This window comes from Aulostomus chinensis, chromosome 4 (genome assembly GCF_037954235.1).
Source record: "Aulostomus chinensis isolate RoL2024-O1b breed Wild chromosome 4, RoL_Achi_v1.0, whole genome shotgun sequence".
Classification (NCBI taxonomy): Eukaryota; Metazoa; Chordata; class Actinopteri; order Syngnathiformes; family Aulostomidae; genus Aulostomus; species Aulostomus chinensis.
The window spans coordinates 11,319,888-11,343,036 of record NC_141323.1 but is presented as its reverse complement, the minus strand read 5'-3'; the positions used below and the strand labels follow the sequence as shown (position 1 = coordinate 11,343,036).

Here is a 23,149-nt window from a genome sequence, read left to right as displayed (position 1 = left end):
ATATCAATAATCTCACAGCCCCTCATATTTAATCTGGTGTTCCTGTACATACAAGTGTAATAATAATAAAATGATTATTATTATTTTTAGGTAGATAAATGGATATTTTATTTTTTATTGAATTGAGTTATTGAGTTAAATTATGCGTTGTCAATTTTCTGTGTTTTTTTTTAATCACATATTGTATTCATGTAACATAAGTCAGTTAATTTTAGCTAGCTACGTATGCACGCGGAACCAAAGGATTGTTACCCGGACATTTTAAAAATGACACTTCGGTCCGTCGCTGTAATTATTCCGTCTAAAAATGGCGGAGTATGTAAACGTCGTCCGAAGGGCTTTGGGGCAAATAGGAGGTCACGGTGGAATCCGAGGTCTTTTACTTCAGCTCTTCAGGTGGGTTGGCATCACAAAGGTTATATTTTTTGTAGTTTTTATGACGGAAGTGATCATTACAAGAAGTCATAAAGACAGTCGGTAGGTGTTTTTTGCGTGTCAGGGCTGAGTTAGCTGTTGACAGCTCATGTAGCCAGCCGACATCCAAACCTACATAATCGCAGGAATGGTTGGCGGCGGAACGATGCTGGCGAACTACCGTGAAATGAGCTTTGCACCAAACTCCATTCAAGATTTAGAGCATTGAGTGGAGCTCAGTCACGTCGAGGAGGAACTTGAATACTCAAAACCTTAAAAACTAACTGAGCTCCAGCAACATTTACTCAGTTTAGTGTCCAGACAGTGTTTGTTTTAACATAATTGGCCTTGGCAATGATTAGACTGTGTTATGAAACTGGAAAAGGATAGATGACCACTTCTCCTTTCCTCTGCATTACTGGGTGAAATAAAACTGGCCAGCAGATTGAATAATTGCTGATAATCGATACTGTGAGAGTTGAGACTGGCTGGGTGGGTCCCCCCTCTGCTGTTCCTCTCAATGGAAGTAAAAAGCTGTCGTGGTGTTGTTGGCAGGGTGAATGATTTGAAGACAGGAACCCTGATCGGCGTGGACAAATACGGAAACAAATACTATGAGGACAAGAAGCATTACTTCTTCGGTGAGTAGAAGTTCTTCTGCTCCAACACGTACACATTCGAGCTGATTTTGATGTCGCAGGTTTTTCCGTCCGTGGCGGGTTAATATTCCTAAATGTCATGTCGTTTGTGTTCCAGGACGCCACCGCTGGGTGGTCTACACCATGGAGATGAACGGAAAGAGAACCCTGTGGGAGGTGGACGGCAGCATGGTGCCTGCTGAGTGGTAGGACCCCAAATATGTTTGTGTAGATTATGATGAGGAAAAATGTTATTAATCCATAATTCATGGGCTTTTAACTGAAGTTTTAGAAACAAAGAACCTGTTTTTTTTTTACTTTAACAGAGTTTACATTCATTTTCGTGATGTAAAGATCATTTAAACTGGTTTTTACACATTATTGACCAAAAATCCAGGATTGTGCATCACTAGTAGCGCTGTTGTGTTCTCTTTCTTGCTCTCTTGTTGCTTCTTTTTTAATTTTAGATTTTATAGTCTGTGTTCTGTGGATTTTTTATTTTATAAAACTTCAGTTGTTGATCAGTTTTGATCATATTTTTGTAGCAGATGCAGTCTGGCTTGCATGCCATCAGATCCACTTTATAGCACATTTAAATTACATAAACATGCTCAACTCAACCAGCACCTCCAGCAGTAATGGAATCCCCCCCCCCCCAGGCATCGCTGGCTGCACTGTATGACAGACGACCCCCCCACCACACACCCGCCGGAGCCCAAGAAGTTCTTGGCAGAGATCCACCAGTTCAACGTGAGTGGCAGCCCCCAGCAGTACGTTCCCTACTCCACCACACGCAAGAAGATCCACGAGTGGGTTCCTCCTAAAGCTGGAGCGCCGTGACCCGCTGCCTCCTCCTCCTCCTCCTCCTCCTCCTCCTCCCGTTGTGTAAATGAAGGCGTCCTGCCGACTCCAATAAAATTTCTGTGTCCACATCCATGCTGGGAGCCAAGTTGTTTCTGACAGATGTCATCCTGATGCTTTGAGGTTCCAGTCTTGATATTTGACAACACTTCCGTGCAGTCAGCGGTTGCTTGATGGAGATGATTGGAGCTGCGGTGAGGTTGAACAGTGAAGCCCAGCACGGCCTTGGCTGAAGGCAGGTCATCCTCCGATCCCGTGAATCCTCCTGCAGCTGCAGTATTAAATGAAAGGAACACAACAAGATGGTCTCTGTACTTTCAGCCCCGAATGAAAATGTTATCATTATCAGCCGTGGCTGGAAATTTAGGTGAAAATCTATCAAAGAAACAAACAAGAAGTCGGTCAGAACTCGCCACACCTCCCCCCTCATCAGAGTCAGGAGTGGGTATTTGTTGAAAGCTCTGAGCTCACCGGGTGTTTTCTTGACCTCCCGCGTAAGAACACAAGCTCCTGAGTTCAGTTTGAAGGTGGCGCTCACCTAAGAGACGCCTCTTATTTGTCTGATTGTCACCGTGTTGTTGTGGCGCTGTCATCAGTGTCGCACGTCACTTTGTGAAGAGAAAGAACAAGTGGTGAAGGTCTGGAACACCAACACGCAGGCACACTTCCACATTAAACCTGCATGTCTTAATCTGTTCAGTGTTTAGGATCCTATTATATAGACGTGAGTGTGTGTGTGTCAGTGAGCTGTCATCACTGTGTGTGTGTGTGTGTGTGTGTGTGTGTGTGTGTGTGTGTGCTGTGTGTGCATGTTAATCGATGCAGGATTATACTAAGCTGAGAAGTTGCAACCTGCAGAGTTTTACACTGAGGTGTGTAAAGCTTCAAAGCTTCTCTGGGGCTCTCCAGAGAGGAAATGGTCTGAGTGTGTACAAGTGAAGTGGACACACACACACACACACACACAATGATGACAGCTCACTGTCTCACACACACACACACACACACACACACGAGGACAGCTCACTGTCACACACACTCATACTCATGATGACTCAGGGCATCGTCACTCTTAAACACAGTCCAGGACCGGAGCTCATGTTGGACTGCTGCACAAGAACAGGTTGGTGTGCTTCTTTACCAAGTTTGACTATAAATGAGTTAAGTGCTCTTCCTCTCGTGTGTGTGTGTGTGTGTGTGTGTGTGTGTTGGCTGTTTGACCTTCACTGGGCTGAATAATGAACCATTTCAATTCAATCTGACAGCTGAACCTTCCTCACCATCTGATGCACCCTCTGATTTCACGCTCAGACTCGTACCAGTAACCCTGAATTTATTAACACTTCGAGTGTGTGAGCCGGTGATGAGCCAGGAGGGGGGGGGTGAACTCCCTCTCTGGAAAATGACCTACTAAGATCAGATCACCGTATCAGACTTTGTGTGCTTGGCACTTTTGAAAATATTTCACAAGCAACTGAAGGATTTTGCTGCCTGGAAAACTGTCCAGGACCGATTTGGGGTCCCTGGACCCTACTTTGAGAACCCAGAGTATATGTGAAAAGTTACAAGCATGATTTTTGAACTTGAAACCCTCAAAACTCACACTGAAGCAAGATTTGAAGTAAGAAACCATTTTTGATTAGCAGCTAATCGCCTGCGTCATCCGATTCTGACTCGGTCAGCAAGGCAAAAGCAGCCGATGTGAGATGAAAGGGATGAAGTGACAATCAGTGGGAAAACTCATCAGAAACACACTTCCTTATGAGGCTACACACAGACAGTGAAGGGGGTCTTTGGTGTTTGGTAGGAAAATGTTTTTGTGACACATCCGAACTTGAAAGTGTGTTAAAAAGCTGTTATCTTGGTGTGGGGGGGGTCTGTGCTTCGTGATATTAAAGTTGTGTTTCTCCTGGTGTCAGGAGTCTGGAGCTGCTAGATGAGGAGGCTCACGCTGTCGTCTCTTTGTCCTCGAGGGGACAGTTTGGAGGAAGAAGAAGAATGGCTCCTCGATGTAAGCTGCGCTCAGCACACACACACTCACACACACACTCACACTATGGCTGTAGTTGTGTTTCGTACTCCAAGGGGGGCGCTGTTTCATTAGATTTACATGTGTGAGTCAGGCTGGTGACTGAGGAGGATGCAAAAGGCTTGTGGCAGATCCTGAGTCAGCATTTCAGGGAGCAGCAATGGAGGAGACGTCACTCAGAGACAGAAAGTCCTAGCAATGAACGAACGCGCTGGACAATCGTGATCACCACGCGCGGCTCTAGCTTTTCCATCTCTAGCTTCTGTTAGACGGGCTGATGTGACGTATTTGCTGCCGGTCGGACTCCTCCTCTGGAAGTAGAGCAGCTAATCTCCCGTCTCAGCTTCTCTACTTGCTGATGCAGCAGCGTCCTGAAGCGGCAGCTGCTCGTGATGCCAGCTGGGCACCAGAGAGGTCACGCTGATGTGGAGACACCCTCCTCACCCGCCCGCCCTCCTCTTCACCTTCGCTCCTGCCAACTGTCACATCTCATCTGAGCTGCATCATCCCTCACCTCCTCCTCCCCCTCTTCTTCACCTACTCCCTCACCTCTCCCCCTGCATCATGCACGCTCTGCTTCATCCCACAACAGGCTCCGACTCCTGGGCCCTGGATGAGGGAGTCCAGGCTCAGAGTGTCGTCTGTGTTCAGGGTCTGTGTGCTCGGGCCGGTTCTGAGGGAGCTGCTCGCTCTCCTCTCACGTGTTCCACTGGAACACAGCAAATGTTCCTCCTATAACTGATGCTTTTGGTTACGGAAATTCAGTTGAAGTTCTGCTAATTCTTCTCATTGGTTTCTCTGAATGTTTCCCTTCTGATGAGGAAAGCTGGGCTGTTTGTTTTTTAATCTACAAACGTGAGCCAATCTTGAATTATTTCTCTAAAGTAGCGCTGCCCAAATTTGGCCCATCGTGAGGTTCCATTCGCAGATGTAAAAATACAGGGAAAAAAATAACAGCTGGAATCATTTTTTTTAAATCAAGGAAAATTCTGTTATAAATCTTCGTTTTGTTTTTTTTTTTTTAGGTACAAATGCTCTTAAAACATGAAGGATCCTTATTCATTTATTACTTTTCCATAATTTTATTAAGCAGAAAATTGACAGTGCAGGATGTCACCATTGGCCAACCATTATTTTAATTTAATTGATTTTAATAGCAAATACTAAGAAACATTAACAAAACATATCACACGAACAAAAAAAAAAAACGTAGAGATGTGTGATTATGTGACATTGTAACTAGAATAAACACACAAGCAAAAACAGTTTCAGATTTCGCCGTCTGAGGGGAAAACGTGACGGGAAAACTTGCAGCAAACAAAATTGATTTTCAAGATCACCAAATGACACAAAAAGACTAAAAGCAACGGTGCAACGTCCGCATGCCACTGACAACCAAACCCAACAGTGACCACAAAATCTCCTTTATTTTCTCTGAACACTTGAAACCATGAAAGAAAAAGCTCAGTCGTGTCAAAACAGCTCCACCAGATTTTTGTGGGTTTTTTTTTTTTTCGGGAGTATTTTCAGCTGTAGAATCTTCACCGAAGTATTCGTCCTCGTTCCCGTGAGGCTCCGTCTCACACAGGAAAGGGATTCTTCTTCGCTGCCCTGAAACGGGAGCTTAGACCTACACAGGAAGCTGTGCTGTGCTTCTACTTGCAAATACTGAACTCACAACAGCAAATGTACATACATCCTGCGGTGACATAAGTACTCTGTGTCGGCCAATGTACGAGTTCAAGCATCAGAATCAGTATAAGAACGTCTCAACTGCACTTCAGTAACAAAGTATTTGTACAGGAACCTTTTGAAAGGATTTGAAGTATTTGAAACAACGCTGAAATCACCTGGTTGTTGTCCTTTAAGGCTTCTAACCCACTCCCACTCATAAAGAGGGAGTGTGCGGGGGTCAGACACACACACACACACACACACACACACACACACACGTTGCTGTTATCTGTGCAGCAGAAGAGCAGTGCTGTCCTCCTTCGGGGAAAGAGATTCCTGCACTCCCTCAACATTCCCTCACTCGTTCATCCCCTTAAATCTCTCCTTTCCCTCCCTCCCTCCATCCTCTGTCTGCTCCCTCCTGATTGGCAGCGGAGGCTGTTGTTACCGTGGCGAAGTGTGCCAGGGCCAGTGGAGGGTGGCTGATAGGGATCAGAGAATTCCAGCTTGAAGCCTTTTAAGGTGGTCTCTTCCCTGGCAGGGCAGCGTCGGGAGAGCAGCCCAGATCAGCTGATGGCAAAGGAAATGAGGGGCAGGGGCACTTTGGTGTGTGAGTGAGGCAGCTGATGGCTGATTTCACATTAAGAGGGTTGCACTCACACACACACCAACCCACACACTCCTGAGGATAGTCTCTAACTTCAAAGCTGCAGTCAGAGCGCTGTGATGAGAACGGGTCCTCAGGAGCCGCTTTGGCGTGCACTTTGACCTCCAGGTCTGACAGCGTGGAGGCATGAGGAAGAACTACAGCACAATTCCACTCATCTATGTCACAGAGGTAGTGTTTCTGCTTGTTGCTGCTCTAAATCTGCTTCTTTTTGTCTGTTCCACATGGAGGAGAAGGAACTCACTTCTTTTTTTTATTTTTTGCTGTTTGTTTTGTTGCATGAGCTGAAAACTGCTGACAGTGACGCCGCTGCTGTGAGCGGCGGCTGAGAGGGTCGGAGTCCCTGAGACAGGAAGCGTTTAGGGCTGAAGCCTGCGATTCTGCTGAACGTGCTGTGTTTGAATGCTGTTGTCAAGCCGGTTTTACTGAGCTAGAATGTTAACTTTACCCTGAAAACTAAAGTCCGCCTCCTCGAGATGACGAGTTGACGACCCTGTTGTTTCCTGTCAGGCTGTTCGTCTGTTTTTGAGCGGGAAAATCACTTCTAGCAGGATTGTGCAAAAATTATTTGGCAAATTTTCATCAAACTTGGTGGAGGGTTGGAGCATCGACCAAGGAACCGGTAGATTTTAGGGCAAGCATACTGAAGAAAGTAGAAAAACTGAATAAAAAAATTCAAACAAATTAAAAGAATGAATGTTCTGATGATAAATATCAAGGTGTGCATTATGACAAAATTTATAAATATGCTACTAAGATTAATTGATAATAAAACAATTTTTTCCCGCAATGAACTCTTGCGAATCTGCTGTTTAACAATTAGGTGTTGATTGTAAGAGATGATTTAAAAATGACAAAACAAGCTTTTTACCTGAAGATAATTCAATGATGAACTTGTCATAACTGCAGTCTTGGCTCAGATCGTCTCTAGGAAGGTTTTAAAGCTCTATAAAATAAAAGGGTGCATCTTGTGTTTCGAAGGTAAAAAGGTCTGCGATCGTGAGGAGGTCAGGCAAGTTGCACCATGTTGGCGTGCAGCGTGTGATTGGTCGTGCTGCTTGTGTAACTCTCCAGGAATGTCCGTGGATCATGAACACCTCTGGAAGTGCCTTTCGCCTTTCTTGCTCTCTCGCTTTCCAAAACATGCCTTTGAGTTTCGGGCCCCCCTCAGTGTTCCGGCGGGCGCCTGCGTTTCTGCTCCTCCTGTCTTCTCTCGTCTCAGTCGCTCCATCAAAATGTCTCGTCCTTGGAGTGAAAAAACAACAAAACAAAACCAAACAAAAGAGCGTCCCTGATCCAAACCCCAGACAGTCAGCGCTTTGGGCTTTCCCCATTGTGCTGAGGGTTGTGTCTTTGTGTGTGTGCATGCATTAAGTGCCTGCTCGCACAACAAAATAAGATAGAAATGCGGTTATGTAACCCTCCTGGTATAATGGCACTCTTCCTGCTCAGCCTCCGTCAGGCAACAAACAAGGAAACGGTCGAAGGAAGAGGCAGCGGGATATTTCTGTTTTATCGCTCTCCGGTGTGTTGCTGCCCCGAGCTTGGTCCTGACCAGTGTTTACACAACATCTGCGTACAGTACGACGTCTGCAGTTACAAACAGAGATGCCCCCCGACTGACTGGGCTCTCTAACATCCCTTCACCATGGTAACCACCACAGCCTCAAACAGAGCATTCAAGGCCTCTTATCTTCCCTTCTCTCTCTCTCTCTCTCTCTCTGACAGTGTTTATCCCATAACAGAGGTAATATTTCAGAGGACAGCTCAGTGTAATGTGTCAACACAGTTCTCGCTGTGATACACTTCATCTAGTGGCTGTGGGGGTTTTTTTCTGGGCGTCCACCCTTGTGAAGTGCTAGAAAATAAGATTGATGTGAGCGGGTATTGCATTGTCATTCCCCCAGTGGGGGTTTGGGATGAGAAGGTGCAACGCAGTGTCGCAGAAATATGTGAGAGGACCAGAAAGTAATCCAAAATAAACCTAAAATAAATAAAGAAGCCACCCTCTGCAATTACTTACGCTCCAGCGCTGCAGAAACATTTGGCCTCATTCAGGAACTGTTCTCACGCACGAATCTGCTCTTAAACACAAGAGGATTTTTTTTTAAAACCCTAAATTTCGTCTTACAGAAAAGAAGCAAAGCCTGATGAGTATTTGTAGCACCCCCCCCCCCCCGAACATCTGTTTTGTACATCTTGTAAAGTGATACGTCACCCCAAAAGTGTACTGCACCTTTCAAGAAGTCACAGTTAAGTGTTGGAGCTCATGAAAGTGACCCCCCCCCCCTCACTTTTTTGAGACTCCAGAATGCAGGAAGAGCTGGCCACGAATACTTAGCTTGAAGCTAGTTAGCTTGTTAGCCATCAGATTCGATTAGCTTCAGGTCTTGTACTTTTGAAGAAATTTAATGTTGACATGTTGCGTATTAAAACTTTAATAGTTCTGTAAAACCCACATTCCCACGATAATACTTCCTTTTTGGGTCTCTAATACACAGTAAGACCTCATAACAAAGCAAAATCTGCATCAAAAGAATTATTTGTTATCAAAGCCAATTCGCGGCGAACGTTGACGTGTCACCCACCGCAGTACGAACACGTAGGCTGTGTCACTTTTTGTCCGACAAGAAAGAATCCTTCAAAACAAACATGAAACTGCATGCGAGTTGAATTATCACAAAACTAAATTAATGCTGCCAAAATCTTTAATAATATATGTATCTTTTTCTTTTTTCTTTTTTTTTTAAATTTTCACGTCATCATAACGCATTTCATTCTCATTTTTACAGTTTTGATGTGGAAAATGAATTTGTACGTGTCGTGTTCCTGGGGAGGAAGCAGTGCATCAATCGTTACGAAAAAAAAATCTTACTCCATCAGAAAAATGACCAATTTCCTGGTTGTTTCCTTGGTTATTTGTCTGCACCACTTAAAAGCAGTCCCATTATTACAGCGCTTCTATTTTCCTGTGACAGTAATTGATTTCCATTCTTCCGGCTTTTCACCGGGTCTATTGAGTGCTTCTTGCTGCCACGTCATAAGCTAAAGAAAAGAAGAGAAAAGAAATAACCCACATGCTCTCCAGTCTCCGTCTGGCATCGAGGCTTCACTCATGATGTTTGTTTCTGATTAGGCCGTTCGTGCCAGAAACTGCGTGCTGTTGTACTTTGGTCCACTCTGAAATATCTCAAGGAAAGCTTGACGGATGGCGGTGAACTTTGGTCTCAAGGGGAAACGGTTTGCTGATCGTCTTTCCTCTCATCAGGTCCTTGTATTTACTGCATCGTCAAACTGCAGTTTGAACAAAAAGATGGCAAACGAGGGCGGTGTCAAATGTTTCGGCGCAGAAAACAAACCGCTAATATTATGTGTGACCTTTAACCTTTCTATAAGGAGCTGCTATGCTACGCTACTTGTTTCTTTTGTGGTAATATGATGTCTTTCTCATCCACAAGGGGGCGCTCTGGGTTTGGTGTCAGAGTGTTTTTGGAGAACGTGAGCTTGTTACTCCAATGAGAATTGCTAGTTTCTTCCTTAAAGGTCAATCCACCTCAAGAGAGCCTGGACCCGGGGGGTGGGGGAGGGGGGGGGTCGCAATGGTGTGGGTAAACCACATACCTGAAGCACCAAGCAGGAAGGGGGACCCAAGGGACACCTGACCAACTTAGTCCAGGTACCATGATTGACCATGTAGAGACGACTGTTGCGGCCCGAAGGAGGCCTTCATGCCTCTAGCAAGGGTGGTGTTTGGGTCAGGTGAAAGGCCGGGGCAGAGGCCCCCAGGTCCCTGTTGTCTGTGGCCCCCAGTGTCCCTAGAAATGCACTTTTCCTTTCCCTTCTTTACGTGACTCCTTGCGAGTATTAAGCGCACAACCTTTGCACTGAAAGTTGTGAAATGAAGTGTGAAGTGACGAGCGACCCAAAGCTAACGGGCTAACAGGCTAATGGCCGTTCCTTCACGCTGACCGAACAGATCCAAGCGGGTTGTTTTCTAACTCGATTAAATTAAGAATATGTGTTGAACTACTGGAGGTCACGAGCTTGGCTTGACTTGTCTAAGCGTCCCTGCATTTTGGGAGTGACCTGCTGACGTAACTTGTCCAGTTGAATCATGGCGGGGGGCTCGCAGTCATGCACCGACCGGTTACTCGCCAAGTTCAGCACTTGCAACAAATATCTGTGCTGAACTTTTCCCTTCACAAACATCCCAGCGGAGGCACAACAAACACACACAACCTGCTCATGACCCATCAACCCCGTGCTCAGTCACACTGATGAGTCTCGGCTACGTGTGGATGATTTCCCCTGATGAAGATGTTGACCTTCAGTGGCGAGCACGTAAATCTGTTTTACACACACACAAACACACACAAACTCATCCCATCACGTTCATCAATGCTCAGTTTACCTCTGTGGAAACCACACATGACGCCAGCAGCCACTGAATCTCATGCCCTCCTTGTGATCACGGGACTTTAGACACTCGACCTCACATGCACACAGTCACGCTTTTTGTATTTCCATACTTGCTAGGACCCTTAGACACCATCCTGAATGTAAGCCAGGCTCACGTATTTGCATTTCTGAGGTCATCACTGGCGCTGGTTTTTACTGGTTTTGAGGATCAGGCTCGTGCTGGTTTGATAAAGGTTGGGGTTAGCCGCGATAGCTAAGGTTCAGGGGAGGAGTCAAAGGAATGAATTACACCACTAGAGTTGCTCTCTACGTGTGTGTGTGTGTGTGTGTGTGTGTGTGTGTGTGTGTGTGTGTGTGTGTGTGTGTGCCCATGCGCATGAGTAACATTACAGCAGATATAAGCGAGTTTATTCATAATTGACTTGTCAGTTTAAATCAAAGTTAAACAAAGCTCTGTGTGTGTGTGTGCGTGTGTGTGTGTGTGTGTGTGTGTGTGTGTGTGTGTGTGTGTGTGTGTGTGTTGTATCCTCAGCTTATTAACATATAACCTTGTCTGTGTCTGAGGCCTCCAGCTATCAGCTCTAAAGGGAGACAACAGGAAGTGCAAACAGGTTTGGCCTGTTTTCGGTTGCGGTCCCTGGTATCTTCACTGTGAATGCAGCCTACCTCACTACACTCAGCTTCCAGTGTTGTCTGCTCCACACAAAAGTAAAATTAAATTGAAAAATCCTGCAACAAATCCTCCACTGACCCGTTTTCAGACAGTGTGGATCTGCCCCTTTTAGTGATGGACAGCTGTGTTGAATGACGTTGCAGCTAGCTTAGCCTAGCGGTAGCTGACGTTCATTCAATGGTTTCGTCTTTTATTTGGTCAACTAACTGTTTTAGCTCCACAGGCGTTTTAGGCATCAGCCACTCAGGATGTGTTTGCTGTTTGACCAGATTAATGGCACGCATGTGGACATACGTCAGTCTGGTCGCTCCGTCGCTTTTCACCTCTCTGACTTCTCACTTTAATGTCACACCGCAGTGTCTTTCACTTCCCTCAACGACACCCACGTATCAGCTGTCGTTTTTAAAGAAGAAATCTCTTAAGAGACCTTTAAAAAAAAAAAGAGCTGAAATGTCACAAGCTGGCGGTGTGGAGGGTGGTGGCACATGAAAGACCGGCCAGTACCCCGACTCCCCCGCACGCTTTGAACGTGTGACCCCTCAGATATTTATTTCAAACGGCCTCTCGAGCCCGTGTGCTCAGTGAGGCGACATTGTCCTCCATGAAAGCATTCACACATTCTGATTGTTGTGTCAGGTCAGGTTGCAATGTGGCTTCACAATTTGGGGTCTCACATACACACACACACACACACACACACACACACACACACACACACACACACACTATATATATGTACATTGTACACACATATATATAATTAAAATATCAGACAAAATGTTCAGGATTTGTGGAACGTCTGCAATTAAAAACAAAATAAAACTGATGATTCCATAAGTCATAAACAGATAAAGACTCTCGAATTCCATGGAGTCTGAACGTTTCCATGGCGATATAATTTTGAATGCTGTCAGAAATTCATTTTTGGGATTATTTATGAAACTTGAAACACTGAAAATACCACGATTGTTTAAAAAAAAAAAGACATTTCAAACTTAAACTTTTTTTTTTTTTTTTTTGCATAAATTTGCTGCTCACATAAACATGTTGATTTGCTGTGGATTTGAATTTATTGGCGTTCTTTCGATAGATTCCGACAGCTTCACCAACAGGACTGGTTCTTTCGGCAAAGTTCTGTTAATTTCACATGGGAAAGCAGATTCCTTGGCGGTAAAATAAACAAAGGAAGGGAAGGGAAGACTGGGAAAACCAGGGCCCCTAAACATCACATTCCTCCTTTATGGCCTGCCTGTTGCTTAATTCATAATGTGTCTCCCTCCAGCTCTGGGCTGTCAAAACTCCTTTGAATTTTCAGGAGACCTTCTGATCTATAAGTGGGACAAAATGATTCCCAACCTTCAGTAGTCATAAAACTGCATGGAGGTTTTTGAAATTACTGCCATGTGATTACCCTTGACAGCACTGCATCTGTCTAGCGCAGAACTTCATCTCCAGTCGGCTTAAATTCAGACTCCCTAAAACCCGCGCTAAAGCCTTTCCATCCCCAGCATGGTCATTCAAGTGCCCCCTTGATTTAGTTCCCTGCTAGGCTTGGACAAAAGACATGGATGGATGGGAGGGAATCTATTATTGTAGCTGAAAAAGCTGTAGGAGGAGGGGGCAGCATCTTTTCTGAATCTGTTTTGAGTTTTTGAGGTGTCGCATAGAAAAAAAGCAATCGTTGAAAAATGAATTGTAAAAAAAAAAAAAAAGATTCTGAGGCGCTTTTTAAAATAAATCAGGTTGCTCTCAAACGAGCTCTACTACTACACTACTACATGCTAAACTTGCTTTTAATTCATCAAATATACACCGTTTACTGACGTAGTACTTTGCCGTATAGTCCTCTTCTATTAGCTCAAAGCTAACTTTCACGCAAGACACTGAATGATCACTTTTATGTGTCATATTAACCATATTTCCATGTTCTTGTACGTAATTACAATATTTACATTCAGTTGCAGCTAGAGGGAAACAGTTATATATTGTATCTCAAGCTAACTAACATAATGTTAGCGAACCTAAGCTACTGTAACTGATGTAATGGAAGCTAACTCAAGCAACCATATCAGACATGTTAGCTAACTCATGCTTCCGTAACTGACATAGTATTTGCCAACTCAAGCTACTAAAACAAAAATATTAGCTAACTCAAGCTATTGTAACATAAATGTTACAGTAGCTTGAGGTAGCTAACATAAATGTTAGCTACCTCAAGCTACTGCAACTGACATAATGCTTGCTAACTCAAGTTACCGTAACTGAAATGTGAGCTAACTCATGCTACTGTAACTGACATAATATTAAGCTGACTCATGCTGCTGTAACTGACATAATATTAAGCTGACTCGTGCTGCTGTAACTGACATAATATTAAGCTGACTCGTGCTGCTGTAACTGACATAATATTAAGCTGACTCGTGCTGCTGTAACTGACTTAATGCTAGCTAACTCAGCTAACTGAAATAATGTGTGCTTTATTATATAAATGACTGGTTCTACTCAGAATAATTGTGGTGTTGCAGTGGTTGTTTGGTAATACTAGCGTGTTGCTAGGCAGTCTATTTGTGTGACCTTGGCTGTCAATTACCTTCCATAAACGCCAATTTTGGTAGTTATGTAAGTCATGTGATTGCATGCCAATCGTCCCCTCAGTGCAGGGCTGCACAGCTGAGGAAACGGCAGCCATCCTCCCTTCCATGTTTTCTGTTGTTCAGGAAACAGCGAAATGCTACGAATGCTAATAAAGAGCACCTCTCCACAGGCTATCCGTACTTAGCCACTGCAGTGTGATATCAGATGCATTTCTCCAAAAACGGACTTGTTTTTTTAACTTCTCTGAGCTGCGGCACTCAGGCCCAAACCCCCACAGTGCCTGATTTGGTTTGATTCCACCTTCATAATCAACACTTCATAAAATCTTATGTTGGAGTTTCCAAACGGAGGCAACAGGGATTTTAAGGCTTCACGGAGCTCTCATGATGTCTGTTCTATATACAGCTTATGCAAAATACATTGGCTCACGTTATAAAATGTAATGCCAGAAATTCAGACTGAAGTTGCTGAAGTGACTTTGTAAAGTTAGCAGGAACTCGATTCAATCTAATCTGATATCTGATCTGATCTCATCTTGAGTTTTATTCTACTCTTGTTGGACAATGATGCCTAAGCTAGCATGCTAATCCGCCAGCCTACGATCTGCTGTTGTTGGGCTCATTTATTCAGTAGGATTGACTGAAAAGCTTATTTTTTTTATGTGCCTTAAGACGCACAGAGATGTGGGCTAAAGCCTGGAAGTCTATTTAAAATCCATAACTAGAAGCTCTCATTTGTATGTTTTGTTTTTTTTTTTATATATATACTGTATATATATAATATATGGAGTTGTCACCAGAACGGTGGCTGCCCACACGCTCCTTACCACATTTCTGCCGCACCATGTTTGTGTTTATACACGTTCAGACATCATTACTCATCTGCCAGTCAGCTTAATGAGGCCTATCAGCATCGGCTGCTCAAGGTGGAAAGAACACTTGTGAATGTGAAACTGTCAACTACTCGGTGACAAATCCTTGGCAGCAACATCCGGAAGATGAGAAAACTCTGTTTGATAGAAACCCTGGCTGCGCTGCGCTTACCGAATGTGAATTTATAAAGTAACAAAGACAACACGTGAAAGAATGAATGCATGAACGCGGCGGAGATGAAAGGAACAAGGGCACAGAAACGGCCATCAGAAGACGTAATTGTTGGCACTGAATGCATATCATAAAGGTGGCAGCTTAATAAGAAGGGCGCGACAGGTTACACTCAAGCACAGATCAATGGAGGCGCGTGAATCGTCTGTGAGGTTATATAATTGAAATAAAACTTTGATGCTTCAAGTCTGAGCCCAGAGGATTTGCATGTAAATGAGGGAGCGTCTCCCTGTTCAATTGTCTCTTACTGAAATGATGTTTATTCAGTCTTTGGCCTGCACGCTGCTGGAGAGTTGCACGCCAACAGATGCACACAGCTAACGCTCATCTGGTTGAAAACAAACTCCCAATAAATTATAAACACGGAAAGCATGTATGACAATGAAACCAGCAAGACATTAGACAGGAGTCCTATAGGCAAAATATCCTGTCTCCTAATATAATTGTCTGCACATAATGTCCTTTTCCCTGGAGCTCAAAGAGATGTAATTAGCTCTAATTACCTGTCCTTTGCTGTCATTTGCTCTTCATGCCATGCGCTGCTGTCTGAGGTGTCTCGCTCACAGTGGAGAGTTTCTCCTCCTGTCTGCCTCACTGATATCAGGGTCGAACGAGGAATGTGTGTCAGTTACACTTCAGCTTCTTGTCTCACCTTCTCCGTCACTTCCTGTCTCATACTGGGTGAGCTCAGTTGCACTGACACTGAGGTACAGGAACTGATGTCAGCCAAAACTACCAGAATGTTCCAGTACCTCTTAAACATCTCAGAACCACACCAAAATGTCCCAGTTCCTCTTGAGCATTTCAAAGCCACAGTGGAATTTCCCAGTCCACCTTAAACGTGCCCGAGCCCAAACATAATATTACGAATCCATCCATTTTCTTCCGCTTATCCTGTTGTCCTGATCACCTTCCAGAACCCTTATAAAATGTTCCAACTGCCTTCAAAGATTCCAGAACCACACCAGAATGTTCCGCTCCCTCTTAAACTTTCGTGAAGCCCGCCGCAAAGTTACCAGAATGTCTGTTACCCTGTTAAACTTTCCTGAAAAACATCCTGGTCCCTCTTAAATTAGAACCCTGCGATGTTCCAACCACCTCCTTAGCCATTCCAGAACCACACTAGGATATCCTGATGCCTCTTTGACTTCTAGAACCCCAACGTCATGTTCCAGTCGCTCTTCAACAGTCCACAACGACACTAGAATATGCTGGTCCGTCTGAAAACTCTAGAACCCCAAGAAAAAGTGTTCCCTTCCACTCTGCTAGAACCCTACAATGTTCCAGTCCCCCCTAAGCAATCCATTACAGCGGGGTATCCCGGTCTTTCTCAAACTGCTAGAACCCGACAATGTTCCAGTCTCTTTTAAACATTCTAGAACCTCACTTGATGATCGTGGGCCCTTTTCTCTCCTGATCCCCTACACAAAAGTAGTGGGATGATTGTGAGTACAAACACAGACAGATTTTGTGTTGAGTTCCAGAGGCTTTTCTGGAAAGCACATCAGCGCTCAGAGGTAATTTGTTCTTGAGTGAAATCCATCCAAGTTATGTGGCAAGATTCATCTATAATGTACACAACATAAACAGGAGAAATACGGTGTGTGTATGAAATGGATTTGTCACAAAAATGTATTTCTCCATTTACTGACGACGGTGTTTATATTTGAGGCCATAACTTTTTTTACATGACATATTTTAATGTGTTTTACAGTCATGATGATGTCATAAGATCCCTATACAATTATCCACATAGAAGTTCTGACCCCTCTCACCCTCGCATTCTAGGACCCTTCCATAGTGTTCCAGCCTCCCTCAAACATTCCACAGCCCGTCCCAGAACGTCCTGGTTCTCCTCTAAACAACCCACAGCCCCGCCTCAGCGCTGAGACCAGTATCAGGGTGAAATCTCTGGACGTTAGCCTGTTGTCATGGCTGAGACAGAGGCAGGAAGTGGAGCAGGAAGTCCATAAAGAGGGAACAATAGCATCTTGTGATCAAGAGCTGAGACGTACGTAGGTTTCTGCAGACGCACACATGGGTTTTGTATCATCCTTCAACCTTGAAATCTGACAGCTCCGGTCGTGGGATGAATTTGAATGCGCTTATTAAAAAGCAAAAGTGGTGACATTTCACTGAAGAGCGGCGATGTCAGTGGGTCGGTGTGTTTGGTCGGCTCAGGCAGAATGGTTTGATTTCTTTGCACCCAATGAGAGCAGGCCATGAAATGCTCCGCTGCTCTTTCCCAGCTTGAGCGTCACCCATTAGCTGTCTCCTCTTAATGGCGTTTACATAAGTTGTTTTTTTTAGTGAACCTAATCAATGCCACCGTACAAAGAAAGCGCAGACCCAGGCTTAATTAAATGTCACGTTTAACTCCTGCCTGCTATCTCGGATTCACACCGCAGAACCACTGATTGGAGGAATAAAAATCCCGTTGAAAAGGGCTTTGAGTGCGTCAGGTTATTGGGATTGATCCTAGCACACGGAGTGAATCTACCCCAGAAATACGCACCGATCACTCTCATCAGCCTGGGAAACTGCCCTCTGGAAGCCTCGGTGGCAGGCGTAGTTTTCTGCAGGCGGAATCACGAGACCTTCGAGCGTCCAACCTGTCAGCCACGCACGCTTGTCACTGTGATTAACACTCACTCACCGTCCTCATAAAGACGCCCGTGAGGGCAAAGTAGCTGATAAAGAGCGACAGATGAGTAAGATAAGAGACTCTCGGGTGTCAGGTGGCAGTCAGACGAGGCACATCGTTCAGGGTGAATTATCAGACAAGAGGAAGTGATTTTACACTCCTGTAGAGTGACAGGCGTGTCAGAGAAGACCACAGGCCGACGTCAAGTCACGACAAACCTCCTGAAGGTTGAGTTTATGAACTTATGCAATTAGAAAAGCTTTAAAAATGACATGTTCCCCATTGAGGATTTTAAGATAATGAACCTGATTTCAGATGCAGCCCAGGGCCGCACCGTAAATCTGGAATAAAACATTTCTGGCATGGCTTCAAACTGGAAAGGTTTAGCGCAAGAGGGCCAAAACTGAAAATGAATCTCGAGCCTCAGGCCAGACACAATGTCCTGTTATGATGCCTTTTGTTCGTGCGCTGCTCATTTTTCATTCTCCGCACCAAACAGGCTGCCTCGCAGGAACCGCCTGATCAAGTCCTGAATAAATTATTAAGAATTTGGGACCCTGTTCACAGGTGTTCATTTCATCAACCTGTACAAGATTAAAAATGTTCAGTGAATGCAAAATTAAAACTCACATCAAGACACAGTAGTACAAAATACACAGTACTTTTTTTTTTTTTAATTCATCCCACCAGTAAAGGAGAACAGCAGGATAATTATTCACGGTATTTTTAACAGGTGTAATTGACATGAATATTTTAATGAGTATGAAACAGACGAGCTGCACTTGAGGGAACACCAGAAAGATCGAAAACTATCTCACGCTATCATATTCAGACGGAGCTCACAATTGAAGCCATAAGTCCGGATCGAGCCACTGTGCTTTAATGCCCAGGATTCAACCTGACGAAGCACTGAAATGTTCTCTATAAACTTTGGAGTCTGTAAGAGAGCGTGTGGGAGTTTCTGTTGCTCTCTAATGAGGGTGAATTATTCACATATGCTTGGACAGTAAACGCAGCTGTGGCTCCTATTACTGGGCTGCTAATCATACTAATTAGTTTCTTTATTGGGAGGGCAGGACTCGACCTGCTGGGCCTTTAAATGATTGATGACATATTCCCCAGACCTTTGAGAGCTAAATCGGCTATCCTTTCACTTGTGGCCTGGGTCACAATCTCTATTTCATCCATCTAATTACTCAGGTGGCTTTGTGTTTCATCCAGCTGTGAAAAACAAGCTTTGAACATCCCGTGAAAGGGGAGTAAAGCTTTTATCGAGGGAATAATCAGCAGTATATGATCGTCATGAGACAAGCAACCACCTGACTTACTCAGGTTGCTCCCCTAAGATGCAATGTTAACCTAACTTGGGTGTTTCAATTTACTTACGACTTATAATGTCACTTATTACAACTTATTAGTGTACTAATCAGTCTTATAATGTTCCAGAGTTGGTTATCAGACGCATTTCATTCAATCATTGTCATCCAAATCATATCGTAATCCTAAAAAAATATAATGAATAAATGTGAAATCTTATTTAAAGTAGATGAAATGAGCTCCATCCTGATCAGTGATAAAGCAGCAACAAGTATCCCACAATGTGTTCATTCATTTTCTCTCTTTTTCAAACATTTTTTTTGTGCGATGCAGTAGTGATTTTAGGTTGTTTTATTGGTATTTGTGATTCCGACACCAAACACCAACTAACGTGGACGCTTGCGATATCTTCAACTTTACAAATTGTTGTCTTACTTTTATTATCGCCATAAAATGGATATTGTGCAGAATTTACAGTATGAAATTGAATACATACATACATACATATATATGCATATTATACAAATAAAAAAACATGATCAAAAACCCAATCCTAACATAAAAACAAAATAAATTATATTTAAATTATTCAATAGAAATGATGATGATGATTATTATCATTATTATCATTATTGATTTTTATATTTCATACATATAATTATATGTATATATATATATATATATTAGTAATAGAGGTATTAGTATTATGACGCCATTCTTACTTGTAAATTTGAATGAAACGTACTTTTATTTTGGTGGGACAAGTTATTAATTCAATCATGTGGATGTGTTAGTTTTTCTCCTCAACCCCTCCCTGTGGGCAGCGCGGTGGGCGGGGCCTAGCCACTCAACCTTTTCTGTCGGCTGGCGACGTCGGAGCGGAGGATCACCGCGGCGGGATCGGGAGGAGAACCTACCACCACACCGTTGTTGCTCACCATCCGTCCGTCAGTCAGTCGGTCGGTCGGTCAGGTTTCCAGCTGCGGCCGCGAAGAGAATGAAGCCGGAGATGCGTCAACGGGCAACTTTAACAATGAGGACGGTGAAGCGTTAGTTCCAGCCTGAGTACCGAGATTATGCCGGGATTTGGTGCTGCTGCTGCGGAGAAAAGTTTATCACAAGTCGGGGAACAGTCGCACCATCGGCCGTAACATGGTAACTACATTTTCTACTAAGTTAGCTTAGGTTAGCTAACTCACCTGACCGACATTAACTAGTAGTAGTTGTTTCATCGCTTTAAGAAGCTACAGATATCCATCACTTCACCATCCCTGCTGATAAATCTGCTTTTAATTTGGTGAAAATGTGCATTTCGACAAACTCGCCAGAGAGCCTGGAGTCACTCTGGTTTTAAACTGGCTAACAGCTGTCTTCATGGCCAGGGGGAAGGTTTGAATTCATTCTTTATTTGATTTCATTTCATTTTATTTTATTTTTCTCCCCACAACCAACAGCAGTCAACTCCTCCTGTGGGGCTCCGACTAGTCTTGACACGTATTTCTTTCTTGGTTGGAGCCTGGTTTATTTTTCCATTTGCTAGAAGGGAATTTAACGTATCAGCTGCAGCAGATGATGGCAAAAAATAGAGAGGGCATCTTCAGCATTGGTTTTGGATCATCTTACATCTGAAGTGCCACATTTCCTCTTAACATTTCCTTCAAAATTGATCTGCAGGCACTTTTATAGTACTGCGCACATGTACTTGTACTTGTACAAGTCATTCAGGCTGTTAGGAAAGCAGTTTTGTGCACCCAGAGTGGAGCAGGTTTGTGCAGTCCATCCACAGGTATCGGCCCCAGCAGAGGGTTCCAGTTCCGTCGTCGTATCCGGTGATTTGAGTGTACGGGTAGCATTCTGGTTCTGCCTGAAGGAGGAAATGTGTCCTGTTATGAGCACCGTAAATTCCACACAAGCTCTGTGTTAAAGGTTAAACGTTGGGAGTAGAAAAACCAGATTTCTCCCTGACCCAGTTGCAGCAGCCTCTCGCCAGGGTGCGCGTGGAGAGTCACCCTAAATGTTGATCGCTGCGGCGTTGGGGGTTTAAAGGCCGTCATCCGTGACAAAGTGCCCTAATTCTCATCTTCAGTTCGACTCAGTTCGTAGAAAGAACCGCTCAAATCCTCAGAGACAGGGGCCGGACTTTTGCCAGCTGACACCCACATACACGACTGTGAGCCATGCCTCTGTGGCATCGTGCTCTTCTGTCTGTCAGGCATCAGCAGTTGCACACGAGAGCAGGATTTTCCATTCGCGACACCTTAGTAAGCTACCCGCCGCAGGATTTTGGTGTTCAAAGTCAGAGAGCGGTGCAGGATTGAGTCCTAAAACCTGTCAATAAGTCGGCCATGTTGAACGTCTGCTTGTTTAAGGTAGAAAAATCCGGTGTAACAATAAGTCTTTTTGGTGGAGGGTACCACAGTGATGCGAACATTCTGGTGGGCCGACAAGAACCCCCCCCCAACACAGTGGATCCAGCCAGCCAGCCCATCCGGTACGTGTTTGCTCTGAAGCAGGATGAAGTGCCTTGCTCAGGGGCACCTCAGCAGTAGTTGTTGTGGATATAGTGTGAGTGGTTCACCTCCCTTCTGAGGTGGAAAGTTTAGCATGGAAGGGAGGGGCGCCAAGCAAGCAGGAATTATCGATCGAGGCTTGGCGGTTTCCCCCGCTACACCTCTGACTGAGTTTCATTGCAATTTGGCGGCGAGCGGTTTGATTGGGTCACACGTCGAGTGATGCGAATTCACTACCTGGTCGTGGAACTTTGCCCCAGAATGAAAAAGAATTGTAATTTCGTGTACATTTTACTACAAAAATTGGAAGGCGGCTGTCACGGTGTGTGCCAGGCCAGGAAGACGGCAGGGTACTCGCAGGAGGGAATACTTTGCTACAAAATGAACCAGTCAGAACTGTTGTGGTCTGAGTCCCAGAGGTGGTTTTTCTTCGGAAGTGCAGGCTGGACCGGGTCGTCGTTTCTGACGTCGATTTGGTGCAACACCTCTCCTAAGTGCAGGAGCGCAGATGAGCGCCAGAGCTCTGTCGCAGCTTAGGGGTCTCTTAGGAGACCTTCCTGGGAGGAGACCTTCCTGGGAGGTGAGCCTGTGTCGGATCTGCAGCGCTCATCGCCGCTTCAGCATCCTCAGATTTGACGGCATCGAAAGGGCTGGCATCTGCGTTTGGAGAGACTTGGCGCAGGTGTGTTCACCGGCCAGGTTATCCTGCCCCTCGGATGCGGGTGGCGTGCTGAGCTTTTACTTTGCCTGTGATGGAAAAAAAAAAATTGGCTGGTAAGGGCGAGGATATGGTTTTGTTCAGCCAGGTAGTTGCCTCGGTGTATCAAAGCACCGATGTGGATGGTCTTGAAAGGTCAGTTCACTCTCGTGTGTTTACACAAGCCTCAATATTGTGTGTGCGTGTGTGTAGATCACTTTCAAAGAGAAACATTTAATTCTCGCCAGCTGTAGCTTTCTCCGGGTTTGATCTGGAGGAAAAGGATGAGGGTGGGCTTCCTACCCAGCGCTCCTTACGGTATTCCCTCCCGGCCGGAGTTTGCTTTCCAAGATGCTTTTTCTTCGGTAGATTGATGTCAGTAAGGGGGAGGGGATGTGACTGTCCGGGGTTCTTCCTTTAGCGGCACTGGACTAACAGGATTCTGTCGATTCTCATTCATGCCTCCAGCTTGCTTCGGAGGAGAGATGCAGCGTGTGGAAACTTGAGAAAATCCTCAATCTTGGATTCAGCGGGTTTGCAGGTGCAGCTGCAGCTCTGTGAGGCTTTCCACTTGCCTTATTATTGTCGCCCCAGTATGCAGGAACCAGAGGAGAATAGATTTAGTTTGGTTTGGGTTTTTTTTTGATGAAAGTGTGTCCTCAGGGCTTGTGGAGAAGAGTCTCATCTTTTGTACACCAGGACAGGCTGACCAGCAGCAGTCAGCACCTCTGCTCCTCAGAGTTCAAACCCTATTCAATAGAAAGTAGATGGTGACTGGACTTGAAAAATACTCAGTCAAAACTCGGAGAAGTAAATAATGTGACCGTGCAAGATCCTTTTTTTTCCCAGCCAGACTGGATCGCCAGTTGTTTGCCATTCATTAGGTGTCGTTACAGTTTTTGTCTTCC

The 23,149-nt window shown here is 44.6% G+C and overlaps 2 protein-coding genes across 4 annotated transcripts in view; both read left to right on the top strand.

Annotated features, from left to right (window-relative positions):
• Positions 1-241: 241 nt before the first annotated feature.
• Positions 242-2,017, top strand: ndufa12 (NADH:ubiquinone oxidoreductase subunit A12). Its single transcript, XM_086201769.1, has 4 exons — positions 242-396; positions 970-1,055; positions 1,171-1,258; positions 1,712-2,017. Exons 1-4 carry the CDS (start codon positions 308-310, stop codon positions 1,890-1,892), a joined length of 444 nt encoding a protein of 147 aa, XP_086057895.1. The 5' UTR covers positions 242-307; the 3' UTR covers positions 1,893-2,017.
• A 649-nt stretch (positions 2,018-2,666) lies between these two features.
• tmcc3 (transmembrane and coiled-coil domain family 3) overlaps positions 2,667-23,149 on the top strand; it is a 43,834-nt gene continuing 23,351 nt past the window's right edge. Inside the window, exons 1-2 of one of the 3 annotated variants that reach the window (XM_086201764.1) lie at positions 2,667-3,036; positions 3,833-3,924. In XM_086201764.1, coding sequence (XP_086057890.1) covers positions 3,850-3,924 — 75 coding nt within the window. In that variant the 5' untranslated portion in view covers positions 2,667-3,036; positions 3,833-3,849. Of the gene's footprint in view, positions 3,037-3,832; positions 3,925-6,043; positions 6,455-19,895; positions 20,190-23,149 lie in introns of those variants that run through there. The other 2 variants (XM_086201765.1, XM_086201766.1) reach the window with 2 other exon arrangements.

Excerpts from the sequence above, each read along its gene's own strand:
- ndufa12 (XM_086201769.1), top strand. The coding sequence starts at position 308 with ATGGCGGAGTATGTAAACGTCGTCCGAAGGGCTTTGGGGCAAATAGGA. Across the intron at positions 397-969 it reads CTTTTACTTCAGCTCTTCAG|GGTGAATGATTTGAAGACAG; the intron begins GTGGGTTGGCAT and ends TGTTGTTGGCAG. Across the intron at positions 1,056-1,170 it reads CAAGAAGCATTACTTCTTCG|GACGCCACCGCTGGGTGGTC; the intron begins GTGAGTAGAAGT and ends TTTGTGTTCCAG.